This window comes from Lampetra planeri, chromosome 50 (assembly GCF_965212315.1).
Source record: "Lampetra planeri chromosome 50, kcLamPlan1.2.h2, whole genome shotgun sequence".
In the NCBI taxonomy this organism is placed as follows: domain Eukaryota; kingdom Metazoa; phylum Chordata; class Hyperoartia; order Petromyzontiformes; family Petromyzontidae; genus Lampetra; species Lampetra planeri.
Window position 1 is genome coordinate 3,428,962 of NC_136156.1, and position 14,687 is coordinate 3,443,648.

General features: G+C 56.8%; 1 protein-coding gene across 2 annotated transcripts in view; it reads right to left on the bottom strand.

The window, feature by feature from the left end:
* Positions 1-817: 817 nt before the first annotated feature.
* Positions 818-14,687, bottom strand: part of LOC144734221 (F-box only protein 30-like) — a 30,630-nt gene continuing 16,760 nt past the window's right edge. For both annotated transcript variants that reach the window (XM_078616340.1, XM_078616339.1), the window contains exons 5-6: positions 11,454-14,009; positions 818-1,898 (exon numbers count right to left, since the gene is read on the bottom strand). In XM_078616340.1, coding sequence (XP_078472466.1) covers positions 1,683-1,898; positions 11,454-14,009 — 2,772 coding nt within the window. In that variant the 3' untranslated portion in view covers positions 818-1,682. The remainder of the gene's footprint in view (positions 1,899-11,453; positions 14,010-14,687) is intronic.

Genomic DNA, 14,687 nt, shown 5'->3' on the forward strand with positions numbered 1-14,687 from the left:
CTGCCGAGGCACTTCTCGTGGCTCCATCGTCGGCGCACGAACTCGTCTTGTTTGATTTGAATGCTTCTGTTTATCGACGTCGTGAAGATTCCGGAATATATATATTTCTGAGCCGTTCTGTACGGCGACTGGAGATGCCGGTCGCATTTTCAACGACGCGCACACAAACACACACCCAAAACCGTCACCGTACTTCGCTGGCACTTACGGCAATTCGCATCCACCGAAATAACGGCGGCCCTGAACGCAATTGGTTGTAGAACCGAATCGATCTCGAAATCATCGCGCGACCCGTCGTTACGCGCACGTGTACATGCCGCCGACAAGGTCGGGGTTTCAAGGGAACCAGTTGAAGCTCCCGATGTCTGCGACGGAGGTGACGGTGAATCGTCACGGCGTGCCAACGGCCGCCCCCCTCCCCCCCCGAAGCCGAACAGCGGGGGGGCAGCGGAGGAGGGCCGGTGATGCAAGACGTGAAATTCCGGGCGACCGCATGCCGGCGCCTTTGTTTAATTTAACGCCACGTCTGTCACCGCTGGCATTGGGAGAGCATTTCTTTTGCTTTGCTCGATTGGTGTCTGTGGGGTTTGGAATTTCAAGTTGTTTATACGACTGTCGGGTCACGCTCGAGCGATCGGTTGAAGAACCGAATCGATCTCGAAATCACCGCGCAACTTAAACCGTCTGGTTACGCGTGGACACGTCCATGCATCGGCGATCCGGTTCCTTGCAACAAAGTTGCTTCCATCAAAGGGGACCATGTGACATGGAACCCCCCCCCATTAAGTCAAACAGACAAAATGCTCTCAGGCGGATGGGACTTTCAGACATGCTCTTGAGACAAGATGGCGAGATGGAACCATTAGACAGGACGAGCCTTCAAGACAGACGGGACCATTTGATCCATGAGCCCTTAAGATGACAACCACTTAAACAGACCACGAGTCAAGACTTGGGACAAACAAGACATTCCCAAGACACACACAGACGAGCTGCTTGGACAAGTCCTTCAGATAGACATTGACGGACCCTCACCCAATCAAACAGACGCCCAATCAGGTACACCTAATCAGGTAGACGCCGCCCTCTTCTCAGACAGACCCTCCTGTCCCTCGTCAGGTGGAGTGGTAGGTGATCAGACGGAGGGGTAGCTGATAAGGAGGTGTAGTTGATCAGGTGAAACGGGTAGCTGAACAGGGAGAGGGGTGGATACTCAGGCAGTGGGGGGTAACTCATTGGGCAAAGGAGTATCTGATCAGATAAATGATCAGGCAGGGAGTAGCTGGTCAGGTAGTTGGTCGGGTGGAGGGGTAGCTGGTAAGGTAGCTGATCAGGTGGAGGGGTAGCTGGTCAGGTAGCTGATCAGGCTGAGCGGTAGTTGGCGGGTAGCTGATCGGGTGGAGGGGTAGCTGGTAAGGTAGCTAGCTGGTCAGGTAGGGGGTAGCTGATCAGGCCGAGGGGTAGTTGGCAGGTAGCTGATCGGGTGGAGGGGTAGCTGGTAAGATAGCTAGCTGGTCAGGTGGAGGGGTAGCTGGTCAGGTAGCTGATCAGGTGGAGGGGAAGCTGGTAAGGTAGCTGATCGGGTGGAGGGGTAGCTGGTCAGGTAGCTAGCTGGTCAGGTAGGGGGTAGCTGGTCAGGTAGCTAGCTAATCAGGTGGAGGGGTAGCTGGTCAGGTAGCTGGTCAGGCGGCGGGGTAGTTGGCGGGTCGCAGCACGGAGCGCAGGCTGCGGCCTTCGCGCGTGCGCTGCCGCGGGCCACACATGCAGGGCAGCGGCACGGCGTCGTGGCGCCGCTCCACCGCGTTGTAGCGGCAGCGGCGCAGGTGCTCGGCCATGCTGGGGGCCTCGGCAAACGCCCAGCGCGACACTGGGGAGAAGGCGGTGCTGAAGCACCATGCCTGGTCCACGCAGAGCGAGGAGGCGGGGCGGAGGGGGGCGATGCCGAGAGGGGACGGGGTAGCGGTGGTGTGCGTCGTTGTTGTTGTTGTTGGGAGGGTTACGATTGTTGGGTGCAAGTGCGTGAGTGTGTGAGAGTACGATTGCGTGGTTGTGCGAGTGTATAATGAGTGTGGTGTTGCGATGCAGACGAGTGTGTGAGAATGTAGGTGAGTGTAAAAGATCGTGTACGTGAGTGTGCAAGATGATAGTATGAATGAGTGGATAATATGTATACGCACGTGTGTGTGTGAGTACGTATATGTTGGTAGGTGTTTTGGGGAAGGGCAACAGTAGGGAGAAGACAAAAAAACGAAGCATGAGATTAAACGCATTCACGCATTACTGGGCAATGTATAAACACAAATCTTAACACATCCACATGATACCTAATTAAAAACATGGAAAAATTTGCTCTAAGGCATACAAACCGAAATGTGTTTCTCATTCACCTAATTGCATTCGGGAAAATAAAGACAACGCGTTTGTCAACAACACTGTAGCCTTAAAAGAAAACATGAAAATGTTTCAAATCGGCGACGTTTCAGGTAATGGCCCTTCTTCATAGCACATGATAAAGACGAACGTGTCAATATTCCTGCTGCTGCTCACCTTGATTGGAATTTTTTTCATGTTTTTAAAATCCTGCATACATTTCCCCCAACATTTTATTCATCCCAATGGTACGCAGTTGAGCCAAGTTATCAAAATTGGATGGTATAAGCAAGCGATTATCATTGCACATTGCGACGGTGACGGGGGCGACGGTCCATGAATACACTCGCTTTGAGCAGCGTACCCACACGTTGTTTGTGTTCGTTAAACCAGGCGAGAGGCCGAGAGTGACTTGGGACATCGCGGCGCTACGACGCGGAGATTCATCGCCGCCGATCACAATCGTTTCCTTTAATAATAATAATAGTTCAATTTGTAACGCGCGCAAATTTGCAGACGTAGTGGCCGCAACTCAGAGGCGCGGAGCCAAGCTCAGAGTCGCTCGAAAGCATGATTGTAGAGGTGAGTTTTTAAGTGTCTCTTGAAGGAGGCGATTGAGGTGATGCTACGAATGTGCAGAGGGACAGCGTTCCAGACTGTTGGGGCTGCCACAGAGAAGCGGTGCATAGACACGATGACCATCCTGGATCTTGGTATCAAGAGGAGGTCGTGAGTCGCGCTGCGCAGGCATCTGCCGTGTGCCGAGCTGCAAGTTGTCAATAATGAAGAAAGGTACGGCGGGCAGGCGGATATGAAGGCATTGTGGCAGAGGCAGGCGGTCTTGTATGTGACCCTACTGGCGATGGGTAGCCAGTTGAGAGCACGGAGACAAGCTAGTGAGTCGAGACGGGGATTAAAGCTCACGGCACGCAGAGAACCGCACGCGCGGCAATCGGCAACGTGTTCACATGACCCTCTCTGACCACAAGAGGCCGCTATATTCGCAACTGAATTAATGAAAACTGAACTGATGTGGTGCCTCCGTTCAGTGGTTCTCGACAGATCGATTTACTGTACTACGATTTGTATTATACTGGTAGGAACCTCCTGGTTACACCAGCCCACAGGGGATTATTGTGTCCGTCGTGCAAGGAGGGGCAGGGTGGGGAGGGCGGGGCTGGGTGGGGAGGGGCTAGGTGGGGAGGGTGGGCCTGGGTGGGAAGGGTGGGGAGGGGCTGGGTGGGCAGGGTGGGGAGGGGCTGGGTTCGGGAGGGGTGGGGCTGGGTGGGGAGAGGCTGGTCACCCCGTGGTGCCCTTATAAAACTCAACGTTTAACTTACTCACGCCGGCTTGTGCCCGCCCTCACAGTCGGGCATATTTGCGGAATACATCACGCCGCCGTTGACCCTGGCCGTTGACCCTGGCCATTGACCGAGCAACCCAACGTTCCTACCAGCTCCCTCCGCAGGAATGTGTTTTTACCAGCTAAGGCCCACTGAGCTGTCGAGCTCTTTTTCAGATGCGACCTGGCCACAAATGATAGCTCAACGAAGTGGCTTATCAAGTGGAAATTGGTAGCAGCCAAATACTCTAAAACGCACGTTTCTAAATGTGGAGAGAACCTGGAGACTACGGAGATAGAGAGACATGCAAACTCCGAATACACAGCAAGCATCAGGGTCGGGATCGAACGCACGACCTCCTGTATACCAGGCGAGGTAGTTAACATCTCCTAGCCACCGTGATGTCCCATTAACGGCGGCTCGGTGGTAGAGCGAGCGGCTCGCGGTTGGAAGCTTGCGACTTCATATCCCTGTTAGGGAGGGGGGGGGTTGACTCAAACCATCATCCCTCTGGGGTCGATTAAAATGAGGACCACTGAGTGGGGAAGTGAATGGTGCTTTTCCTATGGATAAACGCACCCCTGACATAGCAATAAAGAAACATTACCAACCTCTGGCTCTGCAGCACTGCAAACGGGAGATGAGAACTGCCCTAATAATGTTGATTTGAAGACGAAATCACTTTGACTTTGCAAGAGCACCACAGATGGTTATAAAATAAGATATATATATGCGTGTTGAACTTCTTTTGCCCCGCACGTAGCCAACCATGCTAATTGGAGGTGCGGCGGAAGGACATCAAACTAAACACAAAAAAAATCATCTAGATCTAAAAGTGCATCGCTCCAGTGGCTTTCCCAATAACGGAAGGAAGAGCGTTCCAGACGGCCGCAGAAGAGCACCTGAAAGCACGCGATGCGGTGACCGCCTTTGTTCGACGGTTAGCCCAAAAGCCGCTGCTGCAAGGATGACCGGAGTTCGCGTGACAGAAGTGCATTCAACATGGGCACTCCCAAAGCACAAAACGCAACGCAGCAGTGACGCGGACAACTTCACATCACCGCCGCTTGGCTGGGCGAGGGACACGGGCGGGTGGGATTAGTCCGCTGCTCGCATCAACGAATGAAGCATGTCGTGTGGGACAGCTCGGGACGTGCCCTCGGGTGGCACAAAGCTGCACTGCCCCCCTAATCTTGCCTCTCCCCAACCCCCCTACTTCCACGAAGTGCAGCAGAATCTATGGCACCCTGTTTGCGCAAGGTGCAAGTACGACATTTACGCAAGTGACAAGCGAATTCTATTCTAGATTTGAAGCTTTCGTGACTGCAAGGATTCATACTCTTAGGTCTTTTCGGTAAAGTCACGTAGGTAAAAAATAAATAATAGAAATAATAATAGAAATAAAATAATAAATCACGACGTTTCGGAGGCAACACAAGTCTCCGTCATCAGGTGGGACCGTCACAGCTGAATTTAATTATTTCTATTATTTATTTTTTATTTTTTACCTACGTGACTTTACCGAAAAAACTTAAGAGTAAGCGAATTCTAATTTTGAATTGAAATTTATTTCATTCTCCACCTTTGTTTAAAAAAGAATACCCGACTCAGAACTGTAAATTGAATTTCCAAACAAAACAACCGATGGCCGCTTATTTACTCAGAAGGGTCCCCTGCTACACGTTGGGAAGTTTGGCTAATTCCGTTAATGAGTGTTTTGGCTTCGTGCGGGAAGAAACCGGAGAACCCGGAGAGAACGCAGAAGGCAAGCGAGCGCTCATTCAGGGTGACATGGCCGTGGGTCACATTTTACGCGTTCATCCATTTTTGGCGCTCGTCAATCCAATGCTGGATGAAGGCCTCCCTACACTGTGTCGGTCATGGGGGTTTGTTTGATCGTACTTCACCACGCTGGCCAGGGGAGGACGATCAAAAGGGGGAAGGCCCCCGCAACCGGCTCAGACATCACCCGACGCTTGCCGCGGACGGGAATCAAACTCGGTTCAACAGGCTTGCGGCGTAGCGCGGCGTGCATTTTCGACGCCCCCTCGTTAACGTCGCGCGCCGGCTACCGCGCCGTATACCTCCCGGCCAGCAAGGGCGGCATCTGTTTTTGGGAGCCGTGGAATTCTTGTGCCAGCGAGATGCGCGCCACTCATTCCCGCTGCTATTCTCGTCACTTCTAGGAACGGCACACAAGCTCCCCCCACCATCCCACGCACCCCATTCCCCCCACTCTCTCCCACCCGCAGGCACGGCGAGCCATGGCCTGGCACAGTGACGGTGCGTGGCTGAGTTGGACCGTACAGCAACAGTCCCCCGCAACCAATCGAAGCGCGGCACGGCCGACCGCCAATGGGCGACGGCGGGTCAGGAATTGATGACGGGGCTAAAGATCTCCGAACCCGCGCAGGAGCGTTGGATCACACGTGTGGACGATGAACCCAACCGGCCGTCGGGATTGGGCGGCAACACATTGTGGCTCGATGGGAAAGGGATGAATAGTCGGCGGTCGAGACCGACGACGGAGTGGCAGGCGATGGGAGCCAGACGAATCGTTGTTGCAGCGCGCATGACCGCAAGAGACGGCGGAGTCCCGGGGAGGCCTTCGTTCAGCAGTCGATAGAGCATGGCCAATGATGCTGTATGTATATTGAACTTCTTCTGCACCGTACGGAGCCAACCGTGCTAATCGGAGGCGATGATGAAACCACATAGAGACGCTGTCCTGACGCAGGAACACTCCACCCAAACACCGACCCTCCAGTAAGAAATTCCAAACCAAAAGGGAAATGCTGAATCCACATCGGAACAAGTGATCCCACATGGACGCAATGACGATAGAAGTGGGAATGTTGATCTAAGTGGACATACCCGACCCGCACAGCAATGCACAACCCACTTGGGAATGCTGAATGCATACGAGAAAAGTTCTTCTGAAGGAGGAATGCCCACCTCCTCCACTTGGGAATATCCAATCCATGTGGGAACGCTCATGCGGGCCGGGGGGGGGGTTGAACTCGTGACTGTGCCTTCAACACGATCCCATACCGCTCGTAGCCAAGCACGATGGATCACAATGGAAACAAATACAAATAAAAACGCCAATAGCAACGGCATGCGGGCGTTTCTCCGCGTTCGGGCGATGCTACGCGCGCGCTAAGAATGTGTTGCCCTCAAATTCTCGCGGCTAGGCACGCGCGCGCGCACCGCAACGTTTCAAAGCAGTTCTCGGTTTGGAAGAGTGCCAACTGCCTAATATGAAAGCAACATCTGATATTGTGATAATTCGTTATCATATAAACACACAGGAGTTTTTTGTAGGTGTGTGGTGTAGCGGTTAGCGCGCTGCGGCACGAACACGGCCATGCGAGTTCGATTCCTGCTCACGGTCAACACCAGTGACTTATCTGAACTGGTCCTGGGCCTTCCCTAGGTCGACTCAGCATGAAATGAGTACCTGGTGCGGTGTGGACATATCGCCACTGCGGAGACAAGGCGGCCGGGCGTGGTGTTGGCCACCCACCCCCTCTTGTGCCTTGCCGACCTTCATCGGTGCTGCTACTCGCTAACAGCACTTACCCCAACAGTCTGTTAAGGGAATCTTTGTTTTAGTTTTTTTTTTGTGTTTGCTTAGCCAGGCAGTGGCTAAGCAAGTGTAAATGCAGCACTTCTGGAACGGAGGATTGGTGGATCACACCAATGTTGTGATACTCGCGACCTTCCTTTAGACATTGAGGTCACCAGACCCTGCCTTGCGAGATGGCAGTACACCGAGCGCGGACTAATCTCCATCTGTTCCATCTACATGGGATAAAGTGCTGCCGCCTCGCATGCCTGGGGTTTCTCCAGCTGCTCCGGTTTCTTCCCGCTCATTGATTGGCCGATAACAACTTAATATATAGAAGATTGCAGAGCTTGGGGCGTAAGGGGGGGGGGGGGGTTGAATTGGTGCCGGCACACCGCCTGGCTGCTGCCGTTCCCGCTCTGCCTGCGGCTCCTCGCTCCTCCGAGCGCAAGCCTCTCTCTTTCTAGAGCGAGCGAATCCTGTGTGGTGGGCGGTGGTGCAGAGACACCGCGCTGCGTGACCAACTTCGCTGCCAAACGAGGCGGGTAATCCATCTGACCAGACCCTCGGGGGCAGTCGGACCACACCGCGGCATACACGGGCGTAAAAACCAGCCGCAGCCAGGGCTTAATCCCAGACGAGCTTCTGCCGGGGTTTTATTTGAGACAGGAGTAATCTGACGTGACGCGGGAGGCACTGCAGGCGCTTGCAGGAGCGTCTGGCTGCCCCCCGGTGTTGGCGTCTGTGCCGTTCCACCAAAAAAAACCCACGGTAGCGTGTTTGTGGAAGCCAGCAAAGGTAAAGGTGCAGACCTGCGATTGCTCTGCTCATGCCCACTGCTGTCGGGAAAAGCCTCCATCGGAGGGAGCCCTAGAGAGCCCCTCTCGGGGGTGGGGTGTCACGGTGGCGAGATGTTAACGACCTCGTCTGGTTTACAGTAGGTAGTGGGTTCGATCCCGACCCTAACGCCTGCTGTATATTTGGCGTTTGCATGGTGGCGAGATGTTAACTACCTCGCCTGGTATACAGTAGGTAGTGGGTTCGATCACAACCCTAACGCCTGCTGTATATTTGGAGTTTGCATGGTGGCGAGATGTTAACTACCTCGCCTGGTATACAGGAGGTCGTGGGTTCGATCCCGACCCTGACGCCTGTTGTACATTTCGATTTGGCGGTGTCTTTCTCTCCGTGGTCGCGTGGATTTTTCTTTGGACATCTCCGATTTTCCCCTCCACATTTAGAAACGTGCGTTGAGAGTATTTGGCTGCGATCAATTTCCACACGATGATGAGCCACTTCGTTGGGCTATCATTTGTGACCAGGTCCCTTCTGAAAAAGAGCTACACAGCAGCTCAGCGGGCCTTACCTGGTAAAATAAAAAGTTTTGTTTCATGTTGGTTTTGGTCGACTCTTCCACGCTGGTCAGATTTACAGGAAGACGTGGGGAGTAACCCACACTCCATCCCACTGCGCGTGACCTGCAATGATCGGCTGGCGGTGGGAGGAGGGCTTAAGAAACTTGTAGCGTTGCTTAAACAACCGCGTGGAGGAGATCAAATCGAACCCTGCGAACTCCAGAAGTCCAGTGCGCTAACCGCCGCGCTACGGAAGCAAATACTTTATAAGGGCAACACGTGACACGACGGGTGAGTAACTGCGGGAGTGGCAGCCGAGAAAATGCGATACGTTCCGGGCGGACGTATATTCGAGAGGAGATGGAGCGATGAATCCGGCTCGTTTGCGGGTGCCGGGTGGACACTGCATCGCGGGAGATGGCGGTGGCTTACGGCGGCCTTCATCCAGCAGTGGATTGGCGGTGGATTGGACATAGCCGATACCGACGATGGTATGATGGATGCATTTTGAGTGCAGCGATGAACTAAACTGTTGCACGCAGAATATAATAAGAACTGGAACAATCATGATTGTGGAACTAAAATAACACAGGCTGCTGCTGTTGTTGTTCGCACGCCATGAACAGCCGTGTGGTGGTGGCTGCGCGCGTGGCCTGTGATCCAGCATTGTGGAGGCACCCTTCCCCATGGGCCTTGTGGAGTAGCCATGCCCTGGCTTGCCAGGAGATTGCGGGACAGCAAAGTGTGGACTAATCCTTCTCTGTCCCATCTGCACGGAATAGAGTGTTGCTCTCTCGCACGTGCGGGTTTTCCCCGGGTTCTTCCCTCATTAATTGGCTGAAAGATCTTAATGCAGACACACGCGCCTCCGTGTTTGCGGGCAGCGCTGCCTGATGCGGTTGCATAAATGGGACTACGATATGAAAACTCGATATTATTTTATGACAGTGGTGGTGATGACGACTATGATGACGATTATGATGACGGGCAGTCGCGGTGAGATGTGAGCGCCGTAGCCGGAGCGTGAAAACCACCGCTAGGACCCGCATCCGTCGCAGCTTTCAGCACGGGGAACGAGCCAGCCCACAAGCAGAGGCTGATGAGGGTTGCCATGTGATCAAAGGGAGGGCAATTTTTCCACACTGCCCACAGCGGTGGACTCTCAGAAGCATTGTTTTCGAGAGGGAGCCGGGTACTAGATAAGTTACGAGAGCCGGGGCGGCATGGAACCACTGAGGTCACGAGTTAAAATCAACGCGCCCGCCCCGATAAACTTACGACGTACCACAGACTCACAATAGGGAGGCCCACAGACTCGGTGCTAGCTCTGTGATATCCCAGTATACATTTTGTTACGTGGCTGTGGCTACGACTAGTCACGTGCTACCAACAACCTGAACGAAAATTTCCAGTGAGAAATGTCAGCCCGGTACACGACTAATCGCGACGATTATCGCCCACTAGAGTTCTCACCACCGCAGACTAACTGAGGAGGGCAATGAATTAATGACGAGGAGGGAGGCGACGGTGGTGAAACGTAACGAGGGGACAATCTGCCGCTCGTTAATTGGTAATGAGCGTCACCTGAGAAATGTGCCGGGCACCACGCCGGAGCAGAATATTCCTGCGAGTGTGGCTCTGTTTAATAAATAAGTTATAAATAAACACGGACGGGAGGGCTAACGCCACCAAGACAATGAAACATTTGACGCTTGGCAGATTTACAGGGCCGTTAATAAATAAGCAATTCATTAAACGGAGACAAAAGCCTGTTTCTCAATGCAGCAGTAACGTTTCTGTCCCATTACCCTATCGATCCCTTCCACCAAAATGTGTTTAAGCAGGCAAATTCTGGACCAGATATGACTCATCAGCAGTCCGGTCTGATACAGAAATTCCGCCGGGGTGCCTGATATCACAGTTCCAACACTGCACAGGGAAAACTGTGTGCTCTGTGCAGGAACAAAACAGTTGGCTCTTTGAGCTTCATCTGTTGTGACCCGTCTCCTCACACCTCGACTCGCCCCAGTGCGACCCCCCTCTACAATCTTACTCAAGCGCTGTACCCCGACTGACCCACAAACTGCGTCACACACCTGCGGTCCTTTCACCACGCTCTCTTAGAGCGCGTGAAAAAAAAAACGGAGATGTAAACAGCTCGGCAGGGACGCCGACGTAAACGATGTGTTATCGCGTCGCCCGCCCGCCCGCCCGCCCCCCAGCATTGCCGAGCCTATCGTTCCCTCCTCCAATTACAGGAGCGCCAGCCCACACGATGTCTTGTCACGGGACACGGAGGGGACTGTTGTTTATCAAGCGGTGCGCGCAGTGACTCCCCGCTGAACCCCGTCACGGCGAGGCGTCTCGGGTTGTAACACAAATCGTATTCCTCCGGTGCGTTTCAAAAGCAAACACGGCGGTGTTATTTCGTGCTTTCTTTTCCGTGTCCAGTTTAGTCTTTGTTTTTTTGTTATCCCAAAAAATCCGTCACGTTGGAGCCGCACAAACGGATTCATTTCAAAGCCAAGTTGTAATAGAACGCGCCCCGCCGCCAATGACGTTCAAATTCCTTGCAGCCGGAAAGGAAAAACAAAACTGTGAGAGCGAGAATGCTCGCGCATTTTGGATAAACTCCCATCGGCGGAATTGCGCACACCGTTGTTTTATTTTATTTTAAAAAACGCCACTTTCCGCCCCCGTCTATCTCCGACCACCGTCAGGCACCGTTTGGCGAGCACCGTGGGACAGCGCGCGAGGGTGGCGGTCACGCCCCGGGGCCACAAAAGAACAAGCGAAGCGAGCGAACGACCAACGAACCTTGTGCTTGACCCGCCACGTAAAACTACCGCCACCGCTGGCGGTGATCCGGCGCCGGCGCTCCCACACCAGCGTCACCATCCCCTTCTCGGGCAGCACGCCGCCGCAGACGTCCCGCAGAAGGCGCGACACCAGCGACAGCTGGCACAGGCTGTACCCGTCCAGCCGCCGCGCCACCTGCTGCAGCACCTCCAGGGGCAGCCGGCTCAGCCGGTCGCGCTCCCCCCCCGAGTCGCCCAGCGCCGGCGCGGGGCGAACCCCGTCGTCGTCATCGGACAATGACGCGATCGGCGACGGCGCCGCCGACCGTCCGTGGTCGCGGTGCTCGGGCGGCACGAAGGGAAGGACGCCGAACGAGCCGAGCCGCGTGCTGTGCACCACCTTGGCGCCAGGCGCCGACGGGCAGAGCCGTTGCTGCGTGTAGGGGCAGCCGTAGTGCGCCAGCGGGCAGCGCTGCTCCAGCCAGCCGTTGAGGCCCGCGTGTATGTCGCCGTGGACGTTCTTGAAGTGGTGCGGGAACTCGTCGCGCCGGAACAGCTGGCCGCACACGAAGGTGAACATGGAGCGCGGCTTGGCCTGGTAGCGCGTCACGCATTCCAGCACCAGGTCCAGGCCCAGCCGCGGGAAGGGGCTCGGGTTGGAGAGCTGCGGGCTGGCGTGGTCGCAGGCCGGCGCCGAGGCCATCTCGCCCACCATGGTACGCGTGGCCAGCACGGCCGACGGGAGGCTGAAGGTCTGCGTGCCGGTGTCGGTGCGGGCCCCGTCGGGCGAGACGCGCCGGTCCGACACGCCGCGCCCGCACGGCGACTCCCCGTCCAGGCAGAAGAGGAGGGCGGCCGTCACTAGGTCGATGCCCGGCCCCACCTCCCCGACGCCGCCGTCATCGCCGCCCCGCCGCTCCCTCGCCAGGTCGCCCGTGTCCACCGCCTTGTCCTGCATGCGCCGCTTCCAGCGGTACAGGTCGCCCAGGTAGCACCGGCGGAAAGAGTCGGGCGCCCGGAACGGCCTCGGCTCTCCGGTGTGAGCCGCGTGAACTCCGGACCCGTCCGTCTCGCTGAAGACGCGTGGCCGCCACTGGGCGAATACGGCACGCTCCCACGTGGGCGGGAACTGCTCCACCACCACCTCCGCCGCCACCGCCGCCACCGCTGCCACCGCCGCCGCCGCGTCTCCTCCTCCTCCAACCGGCGCATTCGGCGGTGCCCCCAGCTGGTGGAGGCCGTCGACAGGCTCGCCGTTAGACGGGGCGGTCCGATCGCCGGGGCCGCCCGCCCCGTGGCCGTTGGCGTAGGCGGCGCCGGGCTCTCCGTCGCTGCGCCACGCCGGTCTCCTCCCGTGCACCTGGAGACGCAGCCGCGCCGCCTCGCGCTGCCGCCGGCTCACGCAGGCCCCGAGGGCGCCCAGCTCGCCCGAGTCCTCGCCCTCCCAGCGGCGCGACGACACCGGCGCTTCGGCTCGCGGCTCGAGACTCTCCGCTCTCTCGAGCAGCTCGCTGCAGGCGGCGCCCAGCAAGGAAGCCGCCGCCGATGCCGCCGCCGAAGCGGAGCTGGCCGCGTCGGCGCTTCCGTCCCAGGCGGCGCTTTGCGTCGGCCCGTTCACGTGCGCGAATCCGACGAGGCCGTTGTGAACCGAACGGCGCGACCCGGATTTCCCGTTCGTGCGGGCGGTGTCGACGTCGGCCCAGGCCCCGTTTGCCGGGTCGCACGCCTCTGTCGCGTCCTCCGTGTCCATGAAGTCTATTATGTCTGCCACGTCGGCCACGTCCACCACGTTCACCAAGTCCACCGAATTCGCCACGCCTAAAAACGCGTCGACCGCCGCGTTTGCTGCGCCCGCCCCGTCCACCGTGTCCACCGCGTCCACGTAAGAGTCGCAGCTGCTGAGCGACTCCTCGGAGCGCGCCACGCTGAGGGACGCTCGCGAACGTGGCACGGCGCAATCCCGCCCATCGGGCGCCGCCTGCACAGACGCACCGTCGCCCGCCGCGGGAACGCCTCTTCGAGACCGCCGCGATGACGACCCCTCGCCGTTTATCCCGTCCGAACTGCCGTTGACCACCGCGCCCGCCACACCGTTCGATCCGAGCCCTCCCGAGTCCCGAGCCGCCGGAATCCCGGACGCCGTCGCCGCTGCCGGCGGATCTTTGCCGGCGAACGAAAGCGGCTCCAGGCCGCTGGGCCCGGCGATGGCCTGCGCCTCGTCGGCCGCCGGCTGTCCCGCCGCGTGGCCCATGCGCTCCATCTCGCGCGTGGCCCTCTCCAGGATGCTGTAGGCCTTGGCCAGGCTGCGCGTCGTCTCGACGCTGGCGCGGTACAGCTTCTCCAGTGTTCCGCCGCCGGCACCGGCGGCGTGGCGGCCGACGGCTCCCGGCGACACCGAGGCGCCGGCGGGGCCCGCCTCGCCATCCGACAGAGAGACGGACACGGAGGCCGAGGGGGGCAGGAAGAGCGATGGCGTCGCGGAGGAGGAGCCCGAAGCCACGGACGAGACGTCGTCGTCGCTGCTGTCTCCGACGAGCGCCACCTTCGACGCCAGCTCCGGGAAGAGCGTCATCACCTACGCGGGCAACAGGGATGCTCGTCGTCAGCTCATCCTGTGGAACGCTGAACCGCCGTCATGATCAGCATCACCATTAGCTTATAACTATCATCATTTTTTTCATCCCGATCAATCAATCCACTGCTGCGTGAAAGCCTCTCGTAGCCATCACCATCCCTCATGGTCCTGCTATGTCACAATTCGTCAAGTTCCTGCACATGAGCCGATTTCAAGTCTCCATCGCTGCGGTGGATGTCTGTCCCAGTCCCTGAACAATGTACGTTGAACTTCTTTCGCACTGTACGTAGCTAACCGTGCTAATCGGAGGTGTGAAATGGCGTGATTAGCGCAGGGCACCGACGGGCAGAGCCGCTGGTGTGTGACCTGCTATGGAAACGTGGGTACAAATCATCTCATCGGTATGCGAAGAATACCACGGGCAGGCTTCCCAAGGTCGCAAGCTCGCCGCGACACACAGAGCCGCTGCACCTCCACCACCCCACCACCCCAGACAGGCCAAATCAATTAATTTGGGTTACAAGGCAAAATATTGGCCAGATCATTATGTGGCCCGACGCATGAATCAATCACAAAGCGCAACACCGGCTGAAAAAATAAAAGGTCAGGCGTTAAGAATTTGACAGTTGATTACAGCACAGGCGACGACATCACGGCCGGTGAAGTGTCCGAGCAAGC